At 42.4% G+C, this 24,767-nt stretch overlaps 15 protein-coding genes across 15 annotated transcripts; 8 read left to right on the forward strand and 7 right to left on the reverse strand. All coding sequences in view use genetic code 12, as the record gives it.

Annotated features, from left to right (window-relative positions):
* Positions 1–148: 148 nt before the first annotated feature.
* Positions 149–3,868, reverse strand: PSN45_005200 (uncharacterized protein; the record flags this gene model as incomplete). Its single annotated transcript, XM_066158442.1, has 1 exon — positions 149–3,868. One exon carries the CDS (start codon positions 3,866–3,868, stop codon positions 149–151), a length of 3,720 nt encoding a protein of 1,239 aa, XP_066014539.1.
* A 1,121-nt stretch (positions 3,869–4,989) lies between these two features.
* Positions 4,990–6,843, forward strand: NGR1 (Rrm; the record flags this gene model as incomplete). Its single annotated transcript, XM_006685593.1, has 1 exon — positions 4,990–6,843. The coding sequence occupies one exon, from the start codon at positions 4,990–4,992 to the stop codon at positions 6,841–6,843; it is 1,854 nt and encodes a 617-aa protein (XP_006685656.1).
* A 214-nt stretch (positions 6,844–7,057) lies between these two features.
* Positions 7,058–7,468, reverse strand: HHT3 (histone H3 h3.3; the record flags this gene model as incomplete). The annotated part of the gene is made up of 1 exon (XM_006685595.2): positions 7,058–7,468. The coding sequence occupies one exon, from the start codon at positions 7,466–7,468 to the stop codon at positions 7,058–7,060; it is 411 nt and encodes a 136-aa protein (XP_006685658.1).
* A 959-nt stretch (positions 7,469–8,427) lies between these two features.
* On the reverse strand, positions 8,428–9,003 carry NdufS7 (ndufs7 ubiquinone oxidoreductase subunit; the record flags this gene model as incomplete). Its single annotated transcript, XM_006685597.2, has 1 exon — positions 8,428–9,003. One exon carries the CDS (start codon positions 9,001–9,003, stop codon positions 8,428–8,430), a length of 576 nt encoding a protein of 191 aa, XP_006685660.1.
* A 486-nt stretch (positions 9,004–9,489) lies between these two features.
* Positions 9,490–9,783, reverse strand: SUS1 (SAGA histone acetylase and TREX-2 complexes component; the record flags this gene model as incomplete). Its single annotated transcript, XM_006685598.1, has 1 exon — positions 9,490–9,783. One exon carries the CDS (start codon positions 9,781–9,783, stop codon positions 9,490–9,492), a length of 294 nt encoding a protein of 97 aa, XP_006685661.1.
* A 212-nt stretch (positions 9,784–9,995) lies between these two features.
* Positions 9,996–10,625, forward strand: YSA1 (ADP-ribose diphosphatase; the record flags this gene model as incomplete). The annotated part of the gene is made up of 1 exon (XM_006685890.1): positions 9,996–10,625. One exon carries the CDS (start codon positions 9,996–9,998, stop codon positions 10,623–10,625), a length of 630 nt encoding a protein of 209 aa, XP_006685953.1.
* A 207-nt stretch (positions 10,626–10,832) lies between these two features.
* On the forward strand, positions 10,833–12,632 carry PSN45_005206 (uncharacterized protein; the record flags this gene model as incomplete). The annotated part of the gene is made up of 1 exon (XM_006685599.2): positions 10,833–12,632. One exon carries the CDS (start codon positions 10,833–10,835, stop codon positions 12,630–12,632), a length of 1,800 nt encoding a protein of 599 aa, XP_006685662.1.
* A 737-nt stretch (positions 12,633–13,369) lies between these two features.
* On the forward strand, positions 13,370–15,235 carry MNN2 (mannosyltransferase; the record flags this gene model as incomplete). The annotated part of the gene is made up of 1 exon (XM_006685891.2): positions 13,370–15,235. The coding sequence occupies one exon, from the start codon at positions 13,370–13,372 to the stop codon at positions 15,233–15,235; it is 1,866 nt and encodes a 621-aa protein (XP_006685954.2).
* A 154-nt stretch (positions 15,236–15,389) lies between these two features.
* On the forward strand, positions 15,390–16,301 carry NIT3_2 (Omega-amidase nit3; the record flags this gene model as incomplete). The annotated part of the gene is made up of 1 exon (XM_006685600.1): positions 15,390–16,301. One exon carries the CDS (start codon positions 15,390–15,392, stop codon positions 16,299–16,301), a length of 912 nt encoding a protein of 303 aa, XP_006685663.1.
* Positions 16,302–16,359: 58 nt separating this feature from the next.
* PSN45_005209 (uncharacterized protein) lies at positions 16,360–17,325 on the reverse strand (the record flags this gene model as incomplete). The annotated part of the gene is made up of 1 exon (XM_006685894.1): positions 16,360–17,325. One exon carries the CDS (start codon positions 17,323–17,325, stop codon positions 16,360–16,362), a length of 966 nt encoding a protein of 321 aa, XP_006685957.1.
* A 640-nt stretch (positions 17,326–17,965) lies between these two features.
* PSN45_005210 (aldo/keto reductase) lies at positions 17,966–18,937 on the forward strand (the record flags this gene model as incomplete). The annotated part of the gene is made up of 1 exon (XM_006685601.1): positions 17,966–18,937. The coding sequence occupies one exon, from the start codon at positions 17,966–17,968 to the stop codon at positions 18,935–18,937; it is 972 nt and encodes a 323-aa protein (XP_006685664.1).
* Positions 18,938–19,243: 306 nt separating this feature from the next.
* On the forward strand, positions 19,244–20,211 carry PSN45_005211 (aldo/keto reductase; the record flags this gene model as incomplete). The annotated part of the gene is made up of 2 exons (XM_066158443.1): positions 19,244–19,260; positions 19,311–20,211. 2 exons carry the CDS (start codon positions 19,244–19,246, stop codon positions 20,209–20,211), a joined length of 918 nt encoding a protein of 305 aa, XP_066014540.1.
* Positions 20,212–20,268: 57 nt separating this feature from the next.
* On the reverse strand, positions 20,269–21,324 carry PSN45_005212 (cinnamyl alcohol dehydrogenase; the record flags this gene model as incomplete). The annotated part of the gene is made up of 1 exon (XM_006685602.2): positions 20,269–21,324. The coding sequence occupies one exon, from the start codon at positions 21,322–21,324 to the stop codon at positions 20,269–20,271; it is 1,056 nt and encodes a 351-aa protein (XP_006685665.1).
* Positions 21,325–21,754: 430 nt separating this feature from the next.
* On the reverse strand, positions 21,755–22,666 carry SHO1 (Transmembrane osmosensor; the record flags this gene model as incomplete). The annotated part of the gene is made up of 1 exon (XM_006685896.1): positions 21,755–22,666. The coding sequence occupies one exon, from the start codon at positions 22,664–22,666 to the stop codon at positions 21,755–21,757; it is 912 nt and encodes a 303-aa protein (XP_006685959.1).
* A 1,161-nt stretch (positions 22,667–23,827) lies between these two features.
* On the forward strand, positions 23,828–24,766 carry AOX2 (inducible alternative oxidase 2; the record flags this gene model as incomplete). The annotated part of the gene is made up of 1 exon (XM_006685604.1): positions 23,828–24,766. The coding sequence occupies one exon, from the start codon at positions 23,828–23,830 to the stop codon at positions 24,764–24,766; it is 939 nt and encodes a 312-aa protein (XP_006685667.1).
* Position 24,767: the final 1 nt, after the last annotated feature.

A 24,767-nucleotide genomic window follows, 5' to 3' on the forward strand; every position in this document is an offset into this window, starting at 1 on the left:
TGTTCTCATCAGCGGGCCCGGGGGGCCATTGAATGGTGATTCTTTTCGATAACATCGTCGATGATAGATAAAGCGGAATCTTTCCCGTTCTGCGCGGAATTGTAACCTGGCTGCGAAATCTGGCTGATAGTGGGTATGTACATATTAGTTATGCTAAGGTGCTATGTAGGTTTCTTTCGTACTCTCGGCGCTTCTCGGCGTCGATAAGGGAGCCATCAAGCTTCCTGAGGTTGGGGAAATAGTTGATCAAAAGTGTCAAGTAGTCTACCTTTCTAGTAACCTTGTTGATGCTTAGACCATGTGAAAAGAGCTCGTCTCGTATGCTCCAGTCGTTGTCATGGACATTGTTGTTGAGGGTTTCATAATGTATTGAGAAGTTCTCGATGTCGTCAAGGTTTTCGAGCTCAATGGGAAGATTATTGGCTTCAAATTTGTTTCCAGACTCCTTTTCAAGCTCCTGTGGATTGAATACGAACGGGTAGAAATCGATATTCACTGGGTTGAGTCTCAAGTCAAGGATCTTCAAAGATGCCCTGGAGCCACTTAGATTCCTCACAATTGCCTCGATCTTGGTGAGGTTGTTGCTCAAAAGGTATACTCTTTTGAGGTGCTTGAAATCACATAAACCTTCAAGACTATCAAGCCTGTTAAAGTTCAAGTTAAGATCCATCAAGTTTGGGAAAATTTGACTGAGCTTCTGTGGAAGTGAAGTCAAGTGTAATGCTGACAAGGTTAATTTGTTAACGTTCAAGAACTGGTGTTCTCTCATCTTCGTTTGAAAGAATTGGAGGTTTCCTGAAACATCCAAGATCTTAAGAGAACTCAACTTGCTGTTCAACACATTCTCCAAAAGTTCAGTGTCCTGACATTTCACAGAAAGCTCTTCTAGATATTTCAAGTTACCACTTACTGAATCAAAGTTGTTACCATCCATTCTTAAAACTCTCAAGTACGGGAACTTGTTGAAATCAAGACGTGTTAATTTGTTGAACTTCACCAACAACTTCTTCAAATGAGTGTGCCTTCCGTTGCAACTCAATTGAGTGAGTTTATTTTCATTCAAATTCAAGATCCTCAAGTTAGGAACAGCCTGCAAATTCTTAATGGCTTGGATCCTATTTTCCGAAACATTCAAGTCCTGTAAATTGTCAAACTTAAACTTGAGGAAATCAATAGTATCCACCAAGTCGTTCATCGACAAGTCTAAGTATAATAAATTCGTAAGGTTGTTCAATCCCTCAATGGATGACAAGTTGTTATTACTTAAATTCAACTTGGTTAAATGGATATTGTACTTCAAACTGGTACAATTGGTTAACTTGTTATTGACCAAGATTAAATTCTGTAAGTCAAGGAATTCTTTGAAAGAAGTTAAATTTTCGATACTGTTTCCTGTCAAGTTCAAATTAAGTAAGTTGACTGGAAGTCCTTTGAGATACTTTATTTGGTTGTTGGATAAGTTTAACTTCAACAAATTAGGCAAGAACTTATGAAAATCTTTGACATTGCTTAAGTTTTCACCAATCAATGAAAATTCAGTCACTTTGTTCCAGTCCTCATTGGATTCCATCATGTGACCAGTTATTACTGATACCAACTTCTGTTGTTGTTGACTGAAAGACATGTTACCTACTTGAGATGATCTTGTAACATTGGCCCCATCGCCCGACATATGGTTGGGACTCGAGTTGACTTGTTCGGTATGTGGCAAATGGAAAGACACTTCCTTCCTCGTGATTGTGGTGTTACCATCCATTGTATTATCGTTCTCTTCTCTCTCGCTCTCCGACACTAGATCTTCAATTTCATCAAGACTTCCAAAGTAATTCTCTTTATCTACCCTCAGGATCCATCTTTGGTTCTCTTTGTCAAATATCATGTTTTCATAACTAAGAGGTAACAGTGAAGTCGGTTTCAAAGTTCCTTTACCTTTTTGAGGGGTTGTGTTTAGATTGATATTTTGCAACTTGAGTTGAGAGATTCTCTTCATTCTGAAATCTTCCATTGACCTATCAGCAGTTAGATCATAGTCATCAATAGATAGAGTTTCTGACTGTTTATCCTGGGTAATGTGGGATTTTTCCAACTCATTCCTCAAGAGCTCGTTCTCTTCAGCCAAAGAATGCATACTCTTTTTCAAGTTGTTGACAGAAGACAACTGGGCTTCTAGAAATTTTACCCTCTCTTCCAATTCTTGGTTATAAGCCTCACTATTCTCTTTACTTCTAGATATGTTGGAGACGGTGGATGAATAAACATCATTGTCATCGCTGATTTTCTCGTATGTGAAAGAAGTATTCAAGTGGTTTGGTCTGACATTCGAATGGGATGTATCCTCCTCATTCGATTCCTCGATCTCAGACATCCTCACGGGCGAGGACTGATCGATACTAGATATAGATTCTGACCCTGTGAATGAGGTATACTCATTTGAATGAGCGTACTGGTTCTTCGTTGACTCGTTGTTTGGAAACTGAGTACTTTCCTCGTAGAATCCACTTGTGAATGAAGAATAATCATTTGAGTCTTTGAAGTCATTAAGGTCATCAACTTCATCAATATTGCTAATCTTATTCAACTTAGGAGTTGAGGTAACCGTAGCTATAGAGGTACCATTGGCAGGTGAATAACCAGTTGAAATGCTCCTAGATGGTTGCAAAAACGCTCCTCTTTTCTGGATATTGTCAAAAATGTTGTTGGCTTTCATCTTGAACCTTGACTCGATGTCATTGTCAATTGCTCGAGTCTTCAACCTTGGCTTCATATTGGACGTGAGTTCACCACTAGCTGTACTCCCCGTGTTATCTTCCCAATCACTGGTTTCTTGGTCTTGATGGCCTTCCTCTGTAACCAGGTGCATAGTAAATTCTTCAGGACTGACTTCTTGTTTATGGAAAGCTTGTTCAACTTCAACATCTCCCCGTTCAGCTTCTTCTTCTTCTCGAGGATTTTCTGCTATTCTATTGTGTTGCGTATTATTCAACTGGAAAGGAGGTGGAGGACCCTTCAAGTGACCCAATAACTCATTCAACTTCCCCTGGGTGAATGTATTATAGTCGGGGCCGAACAACTTCAATGGCGATATATTCGCTGACGGCTCCATACTTATCATCCCTGTTTGCTTTTCAGAATTCTCCCTGAGCTGGTCTCTAGTTATCTGATTCTGCTTAATTGAGTGATAAGGAGTTGATAACGTGGAAGACATCGAATGAGAGTTTACATTGGACTTGTCATAGTTCAAGAATACCTGCTGGAGATTATTCTTGCTTTGCTTCTCGTAGGTTTCTTTTGCCTTTTTCCAAGCAGGTGTTTCTTGTTGGGATCTTGAGTTGTGTATAATGCTGTTATTTGTGGATGGAAGCTGGAAATTCAAAGACGGGTTCTTGGTGATTCTTACGGAACTTTGGAGATCTGCTTCTAAATCGTGATCCTGCTCGGGAGATTCTATCCATCTTTCTCCATTCAACTCGGAAGGCATCCAGTCGGGAGTCTTATCGAGAGTGGAAGTTTTCATAGGACCGTTGTCTCTAGTTGTAGGTGCATTCAAGCCGAGTTGACTCTTGGTTTTGGCATTGGGAAATGACTTATACTTGAAAGTGTTGGGAATTGAATTCGGATTCAGTATTGGGAACGATTCATTGTTCGTAATATGAAAATCTTGGTTTGCCATGTACTTGACGTTTTTGTGGTATTTACGATCCTCTTCTTCAGAAAAGTTGGTTTCGCCAGCATCGTCGGAGTTATTGACATTGATATCCAAATCAAACTCATTAAGTACGTCTTGAAACTCTTTGATATCATCTTCATGCGATCTGTGTTCTTCTTCAATGGTATTTAATGGGATCTCCAGAGATCTGTTTTCAGACATTTTTGTGTTGGAAATGAAGTTTCGGATGTTCTGCTTAGTGGAAGAAGATCCCGTAGAAGTCCCAGATGCGTTGGAAACACTTGGTCCCACCGGCTCTAATAGTGCGTTCGTCATAATAGTTTCAAGATAGAAGCTACGATTGCACAACTGGGCTTGTTTACTTTTTAGTGCGCATCAATATCAGAATCGTGACACAAAATCACTGATATCCCCAAAGCTGAGCACGCACGACCACCTTTTAAGTAGATTACAGTTGTTTGTAGGAGAAATACATGGCAAAGAGATTTTGGATATGGAATATCAAGAGCACAAACCCGGTCAACTTTTGGAAATTTTTGGGCAAAAGACCCACAAACTTAAGCATATCTACACTTGAGAAGTTATTATCGGACCCTGTGAGGCAAACCTGAACCAATATGAAGATTACAACTTATTTGAAAAGCCTTACGCTTTCCGGAACTAACCATCTCAACTCAATTGGTCTGATATATCACGTATAGCAGCTTTTCCCAGTCATCAAACCAAACCCGGCAAGAAAAACATCAAATCTCTCAATTACTCTCGGGAAAACTAGCTTGAATCTCCCATTTCAAGCTCAGATTTTGTTTTCTGTCCTTACAATATCCTAGTTCTGTGTTGGTACTGCAGAAACAACGGGAAGTGGTAGTGTGAATATTCTTGTTTCTGTATAACTTTAGTTGCTGATACTTAACCGCGACTTTTCCAGTTTTTTTTACAAAACTTATTATCATTGTCCTTATAACTGCTCAACTATTTTGACAATTCATTTCCAGTGTTGAACATTGAACTTGAATTAGATAGTTTTCCCTCAAACACCGCACTACAGACCTGATTTCTTGCTTTAAGTCTTTGAAAAATCTAACGCGAAACAAGTACACCATAATCCAGGTTCTGTATAAGTTTTAGTTTGGTCGCCGTTTGTTTTATTGCAGAGTTGTTTTCATTTTCAATTTCTTCCTAGATCATTGATTTAGTTATTTGCTGTTTATTTGATTCCCTGTTTTTCCTGGCTGTCGTTTATTTAAATTTTTTGGGTTGGTTACTTTGGTTTTTAATTTACTTTGGTTTTTTGTATTACCATTTCTTAAGTCACGTCCATAATGTCTTATCCTCCTTCAAAAGAAGACGTCTCTTTGAAACTCCCCGTCAATTTGACCACCACCACAAACACTGCTAGTCAGCAGCATCAACAAGAACAGGAGTTGTTGGCTAACTTTGCCATTCCGAATCCTCCTATCACGTCTGCAACTCCACTGAATGAGACCCTGGCGCCTAAAGAAGGCGGTAGTGTTTCTGACGACAATGTGTCTGTCTCGTCTCCCCACGGCACTCCTCGAACCCTCTGGATGGGTGATTTAGACCCTTGGCTTGATGAGCTTGGAATTGAACACTTGTGGTGGCAGATTCTCCGCAAAAAGGTGAGCATTAAATTGATCCGTCCTAAAATCCCCAAACAGGATATGGGTTATAACATGTACAGTGGTGGCTTGTCGCATTCAGGCTACTGTTTCATTGAGTTTGAAACGTTTGAAGATGCCAAATACGCCTTGAGTCTTAATGGTCAGTTGTTACCCGATGTAGCGATTCCGCTGCAAACACAGTTTCCTAACAATCCAGACAATCAGAAAAAGTATTTCCGGCTTAATTGGGCCAGTGGGGCCACCTTATCTGCCCCAATTGTACAGAGCCCTGAGTACAGTTTGTTTGTGGGAGACTTATCGGCATCTACAACCGAAGCCCATTTGTTGGCATTCTTCCAGAAGTCGTTCCCCAGGTCTGTCAAGACTGTGCGAGTTATGACTGATCCAGTAAATGGGAAGTCCCGTTGTTTCGGGTTTGTTAGATTCACAGATGAACTGGAACGACAGCGGGCATTACATGAAATGAACGGAGTCTGGTTTGGAGGCCGTCCTTTGAGAGTGGCTTTGGCCACCCCTCGTTATAATAAAAAGTCGTTTGATAAACCTCCTCCGCAAGAGATGATGTACATGACGCCGTTTGGATTCTATGGCACCAGCCCACTTCCTCCTCCAGGAAGTGGACCAGGAGTTCCTATGGCACATCTTGATGAAGATGCTCCGTCAAGTGACTCGGCGTCTCTTGGAGCCTCTGGTCCTTCGAGTCCTGGCATGTTTGCACAAGGCCCTGCCCAAGGTCAACTCACACAAGCTCCACCAATGGGAATGCCCATCAACGGGTTTAATTCTCCCATGATGGGACCTCCACGAACCCCAATTCTCAACAACCAACACGGGCAACCGTACAACGATCCTACCAACACCACGGTTTTTGTGGGTGGACTTTCACTGGAGGTTTCTGAGCAAACGTTGTTTGCACTCTTCCAGCCATTCGGCGTGGTACAACAAATCAAAATCCCTCCCGGTAAGAACTGTGGGTTCGTCAAATACAGTACCAGAGAAGAAGCCGAAGACGCCATTGCGTCCATGCAAGGATACATTATTGGTGGGAACCGAGTAAGATTGAGTTGGGGCCGCGTAAGTGTTAACAATAAGAAGTTCCAACACCAACAACAGCAAGTTGCCCAAGCGGCCCAAATGCAAGCTGCTGCTGCCTTGTCTATGGGATACGATCCTGCCAGTGCCATTGCGGCCGCTGCGGCCGCTGCTGCTGCTGGAGGATATCCTCATCCTCCACCGCCAGGAATACCACCGGGAGCACCTCCCGCTCCCCCTGGTATGCCACCTCATGTGATACCTCACCATCAAATGCCTCCTCGGCCAATGGGAATGCCTCTTGTTCCAGGTGCTTCTCCAGGAGTGGTTCACTCGCCTCATCAAATGTTTCCTCCAGCATTTCAATTGGCATCTCCACCGGGACCAGAAGAGTATCCAGATGACAACGAGCTGAGCTATGACCAACCACAGGAGTATAATATCATCCAGGCAATGGAGTCGGTTACCTTGAAGGATGATGAGAAGACTCAAACAAAGTAGTACTATAGAGAATGCACATCTACAGAAAAGCTAAACTACTAGTAGAACACCAGCTACTACGGTCGATGAGAGATTTGGACTATGCATAAGTTGGGCTCATACATAGGCAATATCTCATTGGTGGCGTTTTTCATCGGTCACACCCTACGATTATTAATCTCAATAGTCTCATATATTTAAACATAAACCCAAACCAAATACATACCCAGTATCTCTAGGATCTTTCACCTCTCAATCTTCTGGCCAATTGGATATCCTTCTTTTGGATGGTAACTCTCTTGGCATGAATGGCACACAAGTTGGTGTCTTCAAACAAAGAAACCAAGTAAGCTTCAACAGCTTCTTGCAAAGCACCAATGGCAGATGATTGGAATCTTAAGTCAGACTTGAAATCTTGGGCGATTTCTCTAACCAATCTTTGGAATGGCAACTTTCTGATCAAAAGTTCAGTAGACTTTTGGAATCTTCTGATTTCTCTCAAGGCCACGGTACCTGGCTTATATCTGTGAGGCTTCTTAACACCTCCACTGACTGGGGCAGACTTTCTGGCTGCCTTGGAAGCCAACTGCTTTCTTGGAGCCTTACCACCGGTAGACTTTCTTGCTGTTTGTTTAGTTCTAGCCATATTTATTGAAGAACAAAAATGTGCAAATTATTTTCGATCAGGGGGCGAGCCAAGTGTCTTATATGAAAAAATCACCTCCTGAAAGGTGGCCACAAATGAGTGATTGCGAAAGCGGGTATTTCAACCAATGAGCATTGAGGGTACCGCTTTGTGTCATTTGCTTTTGTGTGGGCTGCGACTGCTCACGCCAAACTTTGGGCTAACAAAAGTGCGCCAGCAAACACATGGCGAAGTCAGTCGTCATACGTATGAGTGCGCGCACCGGAATTTACTGGGGCCGAAAAAGTTTTTGGCGGTGCGGAGCGAGAAAGGGTTGAGGGGTGGTAGGCGAAGTAGAGCGTTGGTAAACGGGCATGTTTGATTGTGTATGTGTACTTTGTGTTATATAGAGTGTGGAGACGTCACTGCCTTTTTCGGGGGTGTTTTTGAAGAGTTTCTCGTCTTTTGGTAATATTAGTCTAAAACTGGTGGAATTTGTGAATTTTGCAGCAATATTATTGATCAAAGAACTGTATGGATATATATATTGGTATAAGGATGAGAAGCAAGTAGCCAAGTAGATGAAAGTACAACGAGGGAAGTTTTTCAAACATCACCGAAATAAGTTTTTGAAGGTAAAAACACCCTGATAGGAAGAGATCGTACAACTTGGAAGAACTTGATTATAAGAACGATTCATTCCAAACTCATTAAGCTAGACTTAAGTCCCGAGAACTTCCATGCTGGATATCTGGACCAGTTAGCACAGTGATGGCCAAATAATTTCTTTCACCGAATGACGGTATAGTATTCCCTTTAGTATCTGCAGAATGACTTCAACCTCATAGAAACCCTTGTCCTTGTACACATAGCCATACTATCCATCGCCAACTCATCTTCTTGGTCCTATCTCGACTACAACCTCTCCGATAAATATAAATATATTATGAATCTATCATTACATATGCAAACATGCTCCCCTAACTTCTGTACCACAATCTCGTGATGGAGGTCTTCATCATCTTCTTTTGTAACTGAAATACCCCATACATCAATGCTTCGGCAGTTGGAGGACAGCCTGGAACATACACATCGACAGGAATGATTCTGTCACAACCTCTCACCACTGAGTAGGAATAATGGTAATACCCACCTCCATTAGCACAGGATCCCATAGAAATTACCCATCTTGGTTCTGGCATTTGATCGTAAACTTGTCTTAAAGCTGGAGCCATTTTATTGGTGACGGTTCCAGCAACAATCATAATATCACTCTGTCTTGGAGAGGCTCTGAAAATAATCCCCAATCTATCTTGATCATATCTGGGGGTAGAAACGTGCATCATTTCCACAGCACAACAGGCCAACCCGAACGTCACCGGCCAGAAAGACGACTTTCTAGCCCAGTTGGCAATGGTGTCCAATGATGTTAATGCATAATCTACTGGGGCAGAAGCAGCCTTTTGAGACATCAAAGGAAAGTCTGTAGGCATAGTCTTGGGAGTCAAATCCTTGGAGCTGATGGTTCTAGAAGCACCGGCCGCTATGAGAGCCATGTTTGGACGTCTAGCGAGTCCGACTGCTCTTCTGTTGATCAGACTAAACATTGCTTTCAAGAGGATTGGATAGTTTTGGTATATATTTTTTTTTGCTAGAGGTGCGCATTAAGAATCAGCATTAATTTGACGGTGGTGATTGGGTAGACAGATGCGGTATGCACACGCCCGATCTTGCTTTCCACACTTGGGCATCATCAATAGGATAAACGTAATAATTGTTTAGAGAAGCGAGTAGGGGGTCAATATATGACAAGGATGGCAGTGGACAAGAAATGGCTTCTCAGGGGGAAATATGTATCGGATTTTCACCATTGTATTGCAGCCAATGGACTCATGCATTCAATATCAAGCACATTCTGGCGCATCACATCTCTTTAGCAGCATCCCTGACACCACCTAGACTCTCTACCATACTGTGAATTATGTATTTTCTATGAACAGTTCAGAATCGATACTATTAAAGATGCACCCACACCAAAGGGTTCACTGGATCACGTCGTCCAAGTACTCCCGGATCCGGCCAAGAGTGTCTTCTCGTACGTTTCCCGGGACCATTTGTTCGGCCTTGGGCTTAATGAAACTCAAAAGCTGCTCGAAATTCGAGCTATCGTTATTCTGTAACTCGTTCAATGCCATTTGACTGATCTTGTCATACCAGCCACTTTCGTACAACTGCAACTTCAACTGCTTATTGATTTTGTCATAATTTCCCGATGAAATTAGGTGATCCTGGATCTTAGATTTGATCTGCTCGAGCTCTTGGTCCTGCTGGGTCATGTTTGAAAAAGGAAAAAGTGCGACAACGGTTGATACCTGATAACGGTTGATAATTTGACAACAGCTGATACTTGGGATATTAGGCCACCGAACAGCACTCAACTAACCAATCGAATGAGGTCAACTGAATGATTACTGGTAAAATCAAGATGATGTTGACAAACAAAAGTTCCCAGGCCGCGACTCTCAAGTCAATCCGAAATATCTCCAGAATGACCAAACCTTCACCATACAAGGCTCAACTAGTTTCGGTGGAAGACATTCTGCAAGGCAAATGGATTCAAACTCGTCAGATCAACTATAAGGACCCAAATGGTCAGGACCGAGTCTGGGAAATGGCGGTAAGAACCACCAGAACTGAAACCACAAACACCGACGCTGTATCAATATTAGCACTTTTAAAGCATCCACAAAAACCTACAGAGATCGTGTTCACCAAGCAGTTCCGCCCTCCAACCGGTAAGGTTGTGATTGAGTTGCCTGCCGGGCTCATTGACCCGAAAGAATCGGTCGAGTCTACTGCCATTAGAGAGTTGATTGAAGAAACTGGTTACCATGGTAAAGTGTTGAGTCTGACGCTTGACCAGGTGGAATTGTTCAGTGATCCAGGTTTAACTAACGCCAACATGGCGTTCACCACAATGGAAGTGGATTTGACTCAACCAGAGAATATCAATCCCCAACCCGAATTGGAGCCTGGAGAGTTTATTGAGACTTTTACTCTTCCATTGACGAACTTATTAGATGAACTACTTGATGTTTGCAAGAAAGAAGGATGTGTTATAGACGCCAGATTATACCACTATGCGGCAGGATTAAAGATGGCACTGATGACCCTGTAAATTTTGTGGTTCAGGATGGTAAAGACGTCTTTCTACACAGACATCACCGGCAACCACACTGGTATCATATAAGTTTATATCATGCATGACGTACGTACCAATAAAGTATTGCTGGATTATTGCCTCTCCAGTATCTCACAAGATCTCTTATCACCCAACATTTTCGCGATATTTGTGGAGTCAAATAACATCCCACCAACCTCTACCATGAGCGAACAACCAGAAATTTGCAGTCTATGTCTTGGTGGAGACACCGACGTACCTCCCTTCGGGTCCTTAGACGATGCTCGTGACTTGATTCATCCTTGTTCCACCTGTTCAATTGTGGTTCACAGAAAGTGCTTACTCGACTGGTTCAACGCTTCGCCATCTGATAAGTTGCGTATATTTGAACCCACATCTTTAGAAGACCTGACGCATGAGTTGGTTTCGACGCTGAACGTAAGACCTGGTCCCGTTCACAATGACTTGGAAATTGGCCATCCTAGTGACACTACAGATATTCGGATCAATCTTTCTACAAACAATCTTAACAACTGGGTGACAAGTTTGATGAACCCTTCAAATCCACTTTTACCCGCCAACCGCCGCTCAACCGTATTCATTCTTGCTCCTTGCCCCCAATGCAAAAACGAAATTGTTTTCAGTATGAAGAGATCTCCAGTTTTGACCTTCAATACCGGGGTAAGATCAATGCTTTCCAAGGGGCTACAGTATTCGGGACTCTTTTTGGGGGTTACATCTGCCGTCACCGGGGTGGTGTCGATGGGATACATTGCACTCACGTCATGCGGATTGAAGATGATGAACGGGATTGTTCCGGAACCAATTCTTGTGAAGATGCTCACTAAGAACGCTGCTAGCCAAAGTTCACTTTCGATGCTCTCTTCGCTTTTGGTTAACACCACCAACAATACCAACAACTACGGACTCGACAACTTGGAGACGGCCTTGTCCCGGGGATTGATAGACCCATTCAAGTTTTCTCGGATTCCTATTCTCCCCATTATATTATACAGAATGAGACAATCTTCGTTTGTGCAATGTGTTTTCCAGAATTTTCATAAAGAGGTCAAGTTGAGCAATTGGTTTGCCGAGTTCATGATCAGTGGATACATATCCTCGTTGGGAAATCATCAGCTCGCTCGAATTGTCTACCAGAATGTATTGAATAACGTCTCAAGCGTTATCAGAAATCCGTTGACGTTCTACAAGTATTTGAATGTGTTCAAAGGGGTTGACTTTTGGAACACAAATAACATGATTTCCATGCTTATACCCGCAAGAATTCTCTACGACTTATTATTCCGGGTCACCTTGAACCAATTGCACTTTGATATTGCCATGAAGGTGAGGCCTCGCACCATTGCCAACAACATGCCAGAGCATGAGTTTGACGAGTTTGAACTCTTGAACAACAAACTCAACAACATCAGGATCCTTCTTAAAGACTACACCACCCCCAAGAAAGACGAAGACAGTCTTTCTCAGTGGATAAATAGCAAGGTTAATGTGCTTAAGACACTTTTCAAGGATGGATTGATCCTCAAATATATTCGGTTGAAAGTATATTTGCTGATGCTTAAAGCGAAGGCTTGCCTCAAGGATGACTACTCCGAGACGTTCTCGTACCGTTCTTTCACACTTCGGTGTCTTACCACGGTGGCATGGCCCTTTGTATCCTCAAAGTTGGGGCTGTTTGTCAATGCGGTGATCTCCAAAGGGATCAACTCCCGTGTTCCTCAGGAAAACGTAATGTTTCTCAGTAACCTCATTGCATTGGTATTGGTGGTTTTGGCTAAGGACATTGTCAACGTTTATATCACCAACCAGAAGAAGAACCAATTGGCCAAATTGAGCGTGATAAACTTCGACCTGAATGCGGACTTGGAGGTGGTTTTTGGGTCTCAGACAGACCTAGCTACAGAGATCCAGGATATAAATCGTGAACTAGAGGAATTCACCACTACTTCTTTCCCCGGTGGCTTTGAAATAGATATGTACTGATAAGAGCCAGGGAGTCGTGGCCCAACCACAAGGGTCCCTCAACTTGTGTAGACAGTAGGAATATAAATGGTCAGTTTTCCCGCGCGGTTGAATAAATTACATCACCAGCACAATTCACCATCCTCCACCAACAGACCAAAGTAGGTTCAAATGAAACGCATAAAGGCTGATAAATCGATTGGCACCACGGGAATATACCCGCCCCCTTCCTCCGAATATATCGATGTCTCACTAGTCTGAACATGCCCTTCTATTTGCGTTCGCCTACTTACTTAATCTCAACGTCTACTGTTCTTCCTTCAGTCTCAGCCTTCTTCTCAGCGATAATGTCGGCCTATCCAGGTCGGCCTATCTTTGTGTGTAATGTCGCTTCCTCCTCCTTGTCCATGGTATCTTACCTGTTGAACAGCATAAACATCTTTGCACCTTGAAATCTCCTATCTATCCCAAGAAAACGCCTTCATAGGACTCCAAGTAGTCCAGAGTTGCGTGCCATGATTTCTATTCCAAATGAGCCCACTTACTTCATGAACACTATGTGATCTGGTCCGCTGCTCTGCTCTTTTGGCTCGGGTGTTAAAGTTTATTAGCCGTTTCCTTATTTTGGTCTGATGGTTGAGTGTGTGTATTGTGTGTAGACTTACTAACCAAATTTATTTTTAGCTTCTGGACTGGAAATTTGTGACCTGGAAATTTCGCGCGCACTAAATTTTATCCACGTTTAAGCTTTCTCTCCAATGCAAGTTAAGCTCCACAGATTGTTTGTACAACACAAGTTAAAGGTGCTTGCAGCTATACTTGGTGTCTTGGTATGTTTGCAATTGCTCACCAATCGTAATGTGGTCATTGAGAAAACCATAAACACCGGTGACCAGAAGGGACCTCTGAAAGATCCGCTAGAGTTCGGCCAGATCACCCCATCACAACCCGCCCCTGAAGACCATGTTCCTGGCGGCATTCAAGAGGACATCATGAAGGTGGCTGCCGAAGATCCCGTGAAGGGTTCACCTGAGTATGACGATTCTTCTGTGCCAACAAACAATCTCCCAAAGAAGGTCCTTGAGTCTTTAAGGGATTTCACCCTATTTTTCAACGGCGTAGAAGATTATGCTATCAAATCTCCTTCGATTAAAGACAAGTACAAAAAGGAAAGAGCACGGGAGATTTTCGCCTCTAATAAAGATTTTCTCTTCTCTAAGGAATACTTGGAAAATGTGTTGGACATTCCTCAGTCAACTTTTGAAGAATTGAAAAGGTCTCATACCAACTATGTGGAAAAACACATGAACAAACTTCTTTATAAGTATAAGCTATCAACGTTTGGAAATTTATTGGAAACGGATCCTGAATGGAACTCGTACAAGGATACCAAAGGTTACGTTTTAATAGGAGGCGGGCAATACAGTTGGCTTTCCTACTTGGTTATCAAACAAATTAGGGCCACTGGATCGACTCTTCCCATTGAGTTGTTTTTTGCATCACGTGAAGAATACGAAAAGGAGTTCTGTGAAGACTTGTTACCTGGTTACAAGGTTAGGTGTAACGTATTTGCCGATGAACTCTCGACCGATTTGAAAGAGCGGTTTGATCTTGGTGGGTATCAATATAAGATGTTGGCTATTTTGAGCTCCCAATTTGAGAATGTCATATACTTGGATTCTGATAACTTTCCTGTGAGAAACCCAGAAGGTATACTAGAATCTTCCTTGTTCAAGGAAACAGGGTTAATTCTTTGGCCCGATGCCTGGGCCAGAACCACTAATCCTAAGTTCTATGACATTGCTGGAGTTGATGTGAAGGAAAAGAAAACCACCCATAATAATTATGACAAGGCTCATGGAGAGAAACCTCTTGGCGAGTGCACCTTTGCTGATTCGTGGTACCATACTTTTGAAGGCACTCTTCCAGATCCAACCTCTGAAACTGGGATGATGATGATCAATAAGACTAAGCAAGTAAGAACATTACTTTTGAGTTTGTACTATAACTTGTTTGGACCTCACTTTTATTACCCTTTGATGACTCAAGGATCAGCAGGTGAAGGTGATAAAGAAACCTTTATTGCAGCTGCTCATGTTTTGGGAGAACCGTACTTCCAAACTGCCAAACCGTTCTTGTGGGTTGGATATATGAGGGAAGATGCCCAGAAGTTTGCGTCCAAAGCTTTAGGTCACTACGATCCCGTGCAAAGTCAACAAGACCCCGACGGCGACCTTGACTTTATGTTTATGCATTTATCGTACCCCAAGTTCTATCCAAATTGGCTTGTGGATAACCATGACTTGGTATACGCAGAGCTGGGCAAACACATCAGAATGTACAGTGACATTTATTCCAATGCCGGCTACGACTTTGACTTGAGAGTATTGCAGTTCTTTACGCAAGGATTGTGTGAAGCCTACTACGATGAAAAAGGAGTATCCGTATTTGGAGATAATTTGAAGAAAAACACCGAGTATATGGGGAACTACCTTGCGTATGTTAAGAACGACCCCGAAATTGAAGCCAAAAGGTGCAGAGAAGTATTTATTCCTCATTTGAAATGGTTGAAAGAAACCACCCAATTCCCCCACCTGGTGGTCCAACCGCATGGAGAGTGGTAGTTTAGCTCTAGATAAGCATGTTATAGATTTGATAAGAACTTGATGTATATGAGTCAGCTTCCCAAAACGGGTGTGGATCTAAATTCCGCAGGAGTCGCAAATTACGAAATGTAAAATAGTATTATTGACTCCAACTTATATACCATTGCCATTCATGTCATCCATAGTAAAAGCTCCATTGGCCAAATCTTTAAAGATCGCCCTTATCCAAATATCTGCTGGAAGCGATAAAGCTGCTAACTTGACAAAAGTGAAAAAGTTTATTGCCAATGCCGTTAAGGAGTCAAAGATAGGAAAGTTAGATTTGATCATGTTACCAGAATGTTTCAATTCTCCTTACGCAGTTGACCAATTCGCCAATTACGCCGAAGTCATCCCATCGGGTGAAACCACCAGTTTCTTGTCAGGTTTGGCCAAGGAACACAAAGTGTTTTTGATTGGAGGTTCTATCCCTGAATTGGATGAAGCTGAAAGTAAAGTGTACAATACTTCATTGACATTTTCTCCAACTGGTGAGCTCATTGCTAAACACAGAAAGGCACACTTGTTTGACATTGACATCCCTGGAGGAATTACTTTCAAAGAACTGGTGAGTTTGACGGGAGGAGATAAAGCCACTGTTTTGAAGTTAGGAGATTTTGGAAACATTGGTATTGGAATTTGCTATGATATTAGATTCCCTGAATTGGCGACAATTGCCACCAGGTCCCCTTACAATTCGTTTGGAATGTTTTATCCCGGTGCTTTCAACACCACCACTGGTCCAATGCATTGGCATTTATTGGCCAGGTCCAGATCTGTTGACAACCAGATTTTCACCGTCTTGTGTAGTCCCGCTAGAGATGTCGAAGGAGGTGGATACCAAGCGTATGGCCACTCTTTGGTTGTGGATCCAGCTGGGAACATTATCAGTGAAGCGGGTGAAGGTGAAGAAATCATATACGCAGAGCTTGATCCCTCTTTATTACCAAAAGTCAGAGAAGCTATTCCGGTTCATTTCCAACGTAGATTCGACATTTACCCTGACTACGTTAGTGATGAATCGATCAAGGTTGGCGACAAGTAGGTTAGTGGGAATACTACATGGATTTATAGAGTGAATATTCTAATGAACTGCCTATCTCCTAATCTTCGTGTTTAACCACAAAGTCCACCACCGTATCTACAAAGTCTTTGGGGTTTTCACTGATAACCCAATGGCCTGCCTTAACATCTCTGATTTCGAAATTAGGAAAAAACCGGCCAATATCTGGAATATATTCATCTGGAACGTAGTCAGACTCGGTACCTCTGATGAACAAAGCAGGCCCTTTTGTCCACCGGCAAACACTAGGGTCATACGGCCAACTAGCAATGAGTCCAGCATGCAACGCATCATTGATGATATCCAATGGAACCTTACTGGTAATAACATCGTCTTTCTTCCCTCTGTTCATGTTTGTCAATAAAAACTGTCTTATGTACTGGTTGGGTTCAACTTTGGCCAATTCCTTGTCCACATCTTTAATGTTTGTAAACTTATAATTCTCGGTGGCTCTTTTGAAAGCACCGATGTACTTGACAAATGTTGAGCTTGTGGAGCTGAATGCAACTGGTGCATTATCCACCGATATTAACATTTTGAGAAGATCGGGTCTTCTCAATGCCAATGCCATGGCAGTCTTCCCTCCCATTGAATGACCTATCACCACTGGTTTCTCGAGGTTTTTGTTTTCAATGAACCGCTCCACATCGGCAGCTAGGCTCGGATAATCTAACCTTTTGATATGGGGAGACCGGCCGAAGTTCCTCAAGTCCGGAGAATAAACATCACGCTTCAACTTAGATGCCAAAATCTTGCCAGCAGTTCGGTGGTTTACTCCAGAACCAAAAATCCCGTGCAAAATGATCAATGGACTGTTGGAGGTCTTCGTTTCTGCCTCGTACAAATCGTAGGCTAAATCTACCGTTTCAATGTTCGGGTCAAGTGCATCTCCCAAGTAGTCGGCAGAATTGCTTGCATAAGAGGAAGGTGTTCCATCGTAGTGTAAGAAGCGTCCAAAGCCTCGGGTGATGGTCCTAGATGCTATGACGTTGGCTTGGAAGCGCATTGAGGTACTCAGTGATTTTCAGTGCGATTAAGTTTTGCGCAGCTCTGATTTAGGTTGAGATAACGCTTGCTGAGACTGACAGAAATATAAGGTAAACCTCGGCTTGAAACAGAAGCAAAACAAGGAGAATTTTGGATATGATGTCAAGGTTACTTATACTTACTCAGTGCGGTATTGATAAGGTCACTTTCTTTTCAAGTCTAGCCCTTCGTAATAACCTGTAGTATGGTCAAGTAATGAAGTCAAAATATTAGTGAACTACGTTCATTATCGAGCGGAGGCTCTTGTAAGGGTTCTGCACTCACCATTGTATCATGGCCCAGGTTTGACATGTGGCCATTATTATGAACACTTTTGCAACAATATTTCCGTGGTGCATACGTCCGGATCCAGAGCAATTATCTTATGGTATGCAACCGATTGCACTAAGTATAGAATGTGGCATTCGGAAAGTTAATTTGAAGGGAGCCACTAAGAACGCAAAATAAACCCTGATGTAATGAAATTACATGTTGTGACACAAGTTACATCAAGTCAGCCTCCATATCTGGAATTTGCTGTCTTTCAAAGCATACAATATGTCTTCTGTTTGGTATAAAAGGTGCAGAATTTCCTTAGCTTTGTCCAACAAGCCAGGAAAATGACTACAGTACAAACTTATACACAAACTGCACCCGTCTTTAAGACTGTTAACACATCGGTTGCAAATAAAAAGGTGAAATTCAACGATGGAAATCAATTTCCAATTGTTGGTTTGGGAACATGGAAAGCTAAAGACGAAGATGTTTACTACTCCGTCAAAAATGCCTTGGATTCTGGCTACAGGCATATTGACACCGCCGCTGCCTATGGAAATGAAGAACAAATAGGTAAAGCCATTAAGGATTCAGGAATCCCCAGAAAAGAACTCTATATAACCACCAAATTGTGGTCTAATCGTCACCATGATCCAGTTGGGGCCATTAAAGAGTCACTAGACAAGTTGCAATTAGACTATGTCGACTTGTACCTCTTACATTGGCCTGTGTTTTTGAACCCCCAAGGAACACCTGCCAGAGTTCCTTTATTACCAAATGGACAAAGAGACATTGTTTTAGACTGGTCTTTTGTGAAGACATACAGCTTAATGCATGATGTTCATGATTTGGGATTGGCAAAGTCTATCGGAGTTTCTAATTTTTCCGTGAAGAACATGAAGATATTATTGGCAGCACCTGAAACTAAGATTACCCCAGTGGTAAATCAAGTGGAGTTGCACCCACACTTACCACAGTTTGCTTTGGGAGAATTATGTGCCCAACACGGTATCAAGCTCCAGGCCTATTCTCCATTAGGATCAAATGGAAGTCCCGTGTTAAAGGACGAGACTTTATTGACCATTGCAGAAAAGTATGGGGTTTCTCCTGCAACTGTGGTTTTCAGTTGGATGTGCAGAAGGGATGTCATCTACTTGCCCAAGTCGCTTAACAAGCATAGATTAGCTCTGAATTTAAAGAGTGTTGACTTGAGTGACGAGGATGTCGATGCGATCAATCGTATCCATAAAACCTTCTCTAAGAGGTACAATGATCAAGATTGGTCTCCTATGAAGCCATTTGAAGAAGATGAGTAAAGAGTGATTTTGGGATCAGTGCAGGCTGTAGATTATTGATAGGCGTTTTTAGTAAATACACTAGTGGCCTTTTGACTAGGATTAGGTTTTGGTTTAGCAAGGAAGACTTCACTAGAGAAGGTTCTAGACTATGGTTTAGCAGGAGACTCAGAGGGGTGTAAATAATATCACAAACGTCATGATCCATTAGTTTGATGTTTGTAATTAATGAGAGAAACGGTTCCAACACTCAAAAATGGAACGTTGCAGATGTGTCAAAGTTGATATAAAAAATTCGGGCCTTTCGCAAATTTCCAATTATCAACTATGACGTCTCCTGACAAGTAAGTTTCTGTCATCGATATTACTCACTAATACATACTAACAGTCACAGGTGTACTACAACATTCAAACTCAACAACGGAACTTCCATTCCAGCTATTGGATTGGGAACCTGGAAAGCCAGAGATGAGGAAAGCTATGAGTCGGTAATCCATGCCCTAAAGTCCGGATACAGACACATTGACACTGCTGCTGCGTACGCCAACGAGGCTCCTGTCGGAAAAGCCATCAAAGATTCGGGAATTCCCCGGTCTGAAGTTTATGTGACCACCAAATTGTGGTGCACTAGGCACAATGAGCCCGTCAAGGCATTGAAAGAGTCTCTTGAAAAGTTGGGTTTGAAGTATGTGGATTTGTATTTGATGCATTGGCCCGTTCCTTTGAACCCTCAATCAGGCGAAAAATTCCCCATGTTGCCCAATGGTAAGAGAGACATTGTGTTCGATTGGAGTTTTGTAAAGACATTTGAGTTGATGCAAGAATGTGTAAAATTGGGTCTCGCTAAATCGATTGGTGTATCCAACTTCTCAATCAAAAACTTGAAAACTCTTTTAGCCGCCAACCTTGAAATCAAGCCGGTTGCTAACCAAGTGGAACTCCACCCACAATTACCTCTCTTGGAATTGGCTGATTTTTGCAAGCAACACCAGATTGTCTTGGAAGCTTATTCTCCTTTAGGATCGGACGGTGCTCCCGTCTTGAAAGACGAGACTATCATCAAGTTGGCAGCAAAGTATCAAGTGGCTCCATCAGTGATTGTGTTCAGTTGGTTGGTTGCTCGTGGAATCTGTGGTTTACCAAAGTCCATCAACCCTCTGAGAATTGAACAGAATTTGTTGGTGATCGACCTTGCACCTGAGGACGTTGAGACCATCAACAATATCCACAAGAAGAAGTCCATTCGTTACATCAACCCTGATTGGGACCCAGTTGATGTCTTTAGTGAAGTCTAGAGGATTGAGACAAGCTTATGGTGTAGTGAAGATAAAATTTATAGGTCTATAAACATCCTAGTCAAAAGCAGCAGCGTAGTCGGTCAAAGCGACTCTATATCTCACGTCACCTTTGTAGGTCTTGGTTAAGCCCAACTTGACGTTTTCTTCCGAAATAGGTAATACTTCAGTCCATGGGAGGATGTTGTTCTTGGCTGCAAGTTCTAACATTTCAAGCATTTCCTTTCTGTTACCCAAGTGAGAACTACCAAAAGAAGCCCCGTTTCCAATGAAGTGTTGAGCCTTCAACTCAAATGGTGTTTCTGGCAATCCAGCCGATACGTAGTTACCATAGACGGTCAAACAGCTGAAATAATCACCAGTGAAACCCTTGTTGGAGTTGGCACATGACAAAATAAAGTCAAATTCCATTTTGTAAGGAGCAGCCCAGTTTTCTTTGGTGGTGTCAATATAGTGTTTAGCACCCATCTTAAGAGAGTCTTCCTTCTTCGAATCACCTCTAGACATAGCATATACCTCGGCTCCCAAGGCAGCTGCAAACTGGATAGCCATGTGGCCAAGACCTCCGATACCAACAATACCCACCTTCATACCAGGCTTGGTGATGGCTCTTTTCAATGGAGCAAACACAGTTATACCCGCGCAAAATAAGGGAGCAGCTTCAGCTTTGTCCAATTGTTTTGGAACACCAAACGCAAACTGTTCATTGGCTGATACATAGTTGGAGTAACCACCGTAGATAACCTCTCCGTTCTTTGTAGAGTTGTAGGTATCAATGACATCTTTACAATAAGTTTCCTCTCCCATATCACATGCTTTACAACTCCAACAAGCATCAACTTGAGCACCCACACCAACTCTATCACCCACCTTGAACAACGTAACTTTGTCTCCGATTTTGGTTACAGATCCAATGATCTCATGCCCAGGAATAACAGGTAAGATTGGACCTCCCCATCCACCGGTGGCGGTGTGGACATCAGTTCCACAAATTCCACAGTGATCCACCTTGATCACCACGTCGTAATCCCCAACGGTTCTGGCCTTGAAAGTGATTTTCTTAGCCTCATTGTACTTGGTAGTATCGTGAATAGCAAACCCTTGATAGCTCATATTGAAGTTGAGATGTTTTTAAAAAAGCGGTTGAAAAAAATTCATTCTTACTTGCTCCTGTCCAGTCTTATATCTTGCACCGGGATTTGCGCCCGTCGACTTTTCGCGATATCGATAAAAGGGCTGCAAGGCCGTTATTGGCATACGCTCAATTCAGAGTTGCGTCCATCACCCTCATCGCGAGGGGCACAAAGTGGAGTCATAGACACCACTGCGAAGGTGCATCAATTTTCTACTATGATCTGAGTCAGTACCTTGTCGATGGTAGTTGGTGACTCGGATGTATGCTACCAATTCCGTCAACAGATCCGGTATTACGCCTACCGCACTTTGGTCGCATACAATTACCCTTCGGAAAAATTCTAAATGCAGCCGGAGTCTCGGTCAATATCTCTAATGTTCCATTACTATAAATTCATACTATACAACTTCAATCCAATAACTTAACGTAGTTGGAAGGACATATGCCGATTTGGCCATTAGCCTTCTTGGCCTGCCACCATTTACCGTCAATGTCATCAACTTCCAAAATCTCATCCTTAACAAAAGAGATTTCGTTGATGTCATCGGGGTTGGCATCGTAGCTATATAAGGCCTTGGCCTTGTACCGGAAGTTCATCACCGGCTGGCTGTCAGCCTGTTCATTGTTGTAAATGGTCGACCGTTTCTGGTTGCTGGTTAAGTCTCTGTTGTTTATGTCAGAAGACGAAAAGTTTTCCAATCCATTCAACTGAGATGATGACATGTATGGAGTATTGGAAGACTTGTTATTCGTGGTCAACTGACTTTGTCTCAAGTTATTGTCTTGGAAGTGACCAGCATCTTGGGATGGATTTGCGTATCTCTTGAATTCTTCCTCATTGTCATCGTCCAAGTTATGGGCGTTGAAGTTCTTGTCATCCAAATGGTTGTGATGCGAAGGCTTCAATGAGAACGAGTCGATGAATTGGTTGGTGGGACTTTCTGGGTGACCTCCAAAGTATATGATGAGGGTCAAATTCAACATCGCCAACAACATGCAACCAGCGGCACAACACAAGTTAGCACTAGAAGTGGAGTTGTAGATCAAGTTGTTGGTGGAGTTTGACGTGTACACAAACGCAATCGACAATAAACCCACCAATGTGAACTTGTACAATTCAATGATATTGAATAAATACAAAAACAATATGGCAATGATAAGAAGAATTTGATATACCAAACCCCACCATGTGAATCTGGGGAACTTGCTTTGATCGCTACTGGCAGCACCGGCTATGGCCACGATCCAGGTTATGACGCCAAAACTGAGGGTAGATATGGCAAAGGGGTCAGCCAAGAAGCCCGAGATTTTAAAAGGCATAATGATCTATAATACAGGGGTATAAAATTAGCCAACAAACGAAGTTAAACGGAGGTTGTCTGTGTCGACAAATGTTTTTGTGGATGGGACTTCAAAGAATTTTTGACGACGTCTGTATGTTTTGAATCAATAAAAATCAGAGCCGCAGAACGATGATTTGTTGATCAGGAAGATGGTAAAGGAAAGGTCGGGTGTTCGTAACAAGGGATGCGCCAAACAGGTATGAGTGACAATCGAGACAACAAGTTAGCACTGCTTTGATATAGTAATTTAGTCTGTGAACTATCCGAGTAAAACACACTGTAAAGTTGTTTATGTTGAGAAGTTTTCAGTTTTTTTTTTGAGATTTGAGAGGAGGGAAAGGGCAAAACACTATTCTAGAATTGGGGGCGCGTTTTGGTTACCACACTCCGCGACATTCCACCTCGTCACAGACGCGACATGCCAATTTCTAGACATGTCATTTTATGCACACCTCGCGAAAACCTATTGCAGCCCAAGATGCATTCCCCTTCACAAGTTATAAATTGCAAGTTGGGCAAGGAAAATCGAGTGGTGTAATCCACAAAAAGCCATGAACGTAGCTAGCGGCTCTCGAGACAAAGACCAACCAAAGGAAGTTTCCCTCAAATTGAGTCAATGTCCTAGAATATTCTCAAAACTGAAACGGCTGTTAAATTCGGTGCTTGCCAAATCCAAATACTACCATTTGATTGGTACAAAAACAACCTTCCAAGAAGGCAGCTGGTAAAACAAACACCTCAAAAGCTCCGACAAACCTTCCTATATCTGATTATTTCTCTGGCCCTAGAAGACGACCGTATACTGCAAATCCCGTTTCCACCCGTATGGATTTTTTCCACCAATCATTATTGTTCTAATAATTCTGAACGGCTGTGATTTGCGCGGAGGTCATTCCAAAATTAAGGCCCCCTTGGAACAAATCTAGCGCGGCAGACAAAATAAGGTAACCGTTGTAGTACGGGCTCGCCGGAGTTCTAAGTCCATGCGGCGTCCTCTGAGGTTGCGAAAATTAAAAGTCCTAAATAAACTGCTCAGCGGGTTTTATCGGGCAAAGTAACAATATAAATATACCTACTTCTGATCCCTAATTGACTCCATTAGCTTTCAAAAGTTAAAACAGAACCTAGATATTTTAAAATGTACAGTAGAAACTTGATTTTAAAATCAACAACCTTTATTCCTTCCAGAACTGTCTTCAATGTTGCTACAAAACTCACGAAGGAGCCTAAGTTTGATAACTCGTTTATCACCCACCCAACTTTCCAACACCCTAAAGAAGAAAAAGCTGAGTTGGAGTCGATTCTGTTTGACCATAGAGTGCCTATAACCGTCAGTGACAAAATTGCTAGTGGAGCCATTCAGACCTTCAGATCTTGTTTCGACTTCTTTACGGGATATAAGCATCCTACTAAAGGAGTTTCTTATGAGGGAACCCGGTTTGAGATGACAGAAAGTAAATGGCTTACGAGATGTATATTTTTGGAAAGTGTGGCAGGGATTCCTGGAATGACAGCTGCTTTCATTCGTCATTTACACTCATTAAGGTTATTGAAAAGAGATAAGGCTTGGATTGAGACCTTGCTCGATGAAGCTTACAACGAACGCATTCATTTATTGACCTTTATTAACCTCGGAAAACCTTCGTGGTTTACCAGGTTCTTTATATTTATGGGCCAGGGAGTTTTCTGCAATATTTTCTTCTTCAACTATTTATTCTTCCCTAAGTTCTGCCATAGATTTGTGGGGTATTTGGAAGAAGAAGCTGTCAGCACTTACTCCCACTTTATCAAAGAGTTGGATGCGGGAAAGTTAAAGAAGTTTGACGATATGGCGATTCCACCAGTGGCCATACAGTATTATGGTACTCTAGATGAAAAGTCCACCATTAGAGATTTAATCTTGTGCGTTCGTGCCGACGAAGCCAAACACCGGGAAGTGAACCATACATTTGCCAACTTGAGTCAAAAGACTGATAGAAACCCTTATGCGTTGGTGATGGGTGAGGAACAGCCCTCCAACGACTTGAAGTATCATCATCCAACGGGTTGGGAAAGAAAAGATATTATTATGAAGTAGG

The sequence above is a fragment of the Yamadazyma tenuis genome, chromosome 7, assembly GCF_029203305.1.
Source record: "Yamadazyma tenuis chromosome 7, complete sequence".
NCBI classification, from domain to species: Eukaryota; Fungi; Ascomycota; class Pichiomycetes; order Serinales; family Debaryomycetaceae; genus Yamadazyma; species Yamadazyma tenuis.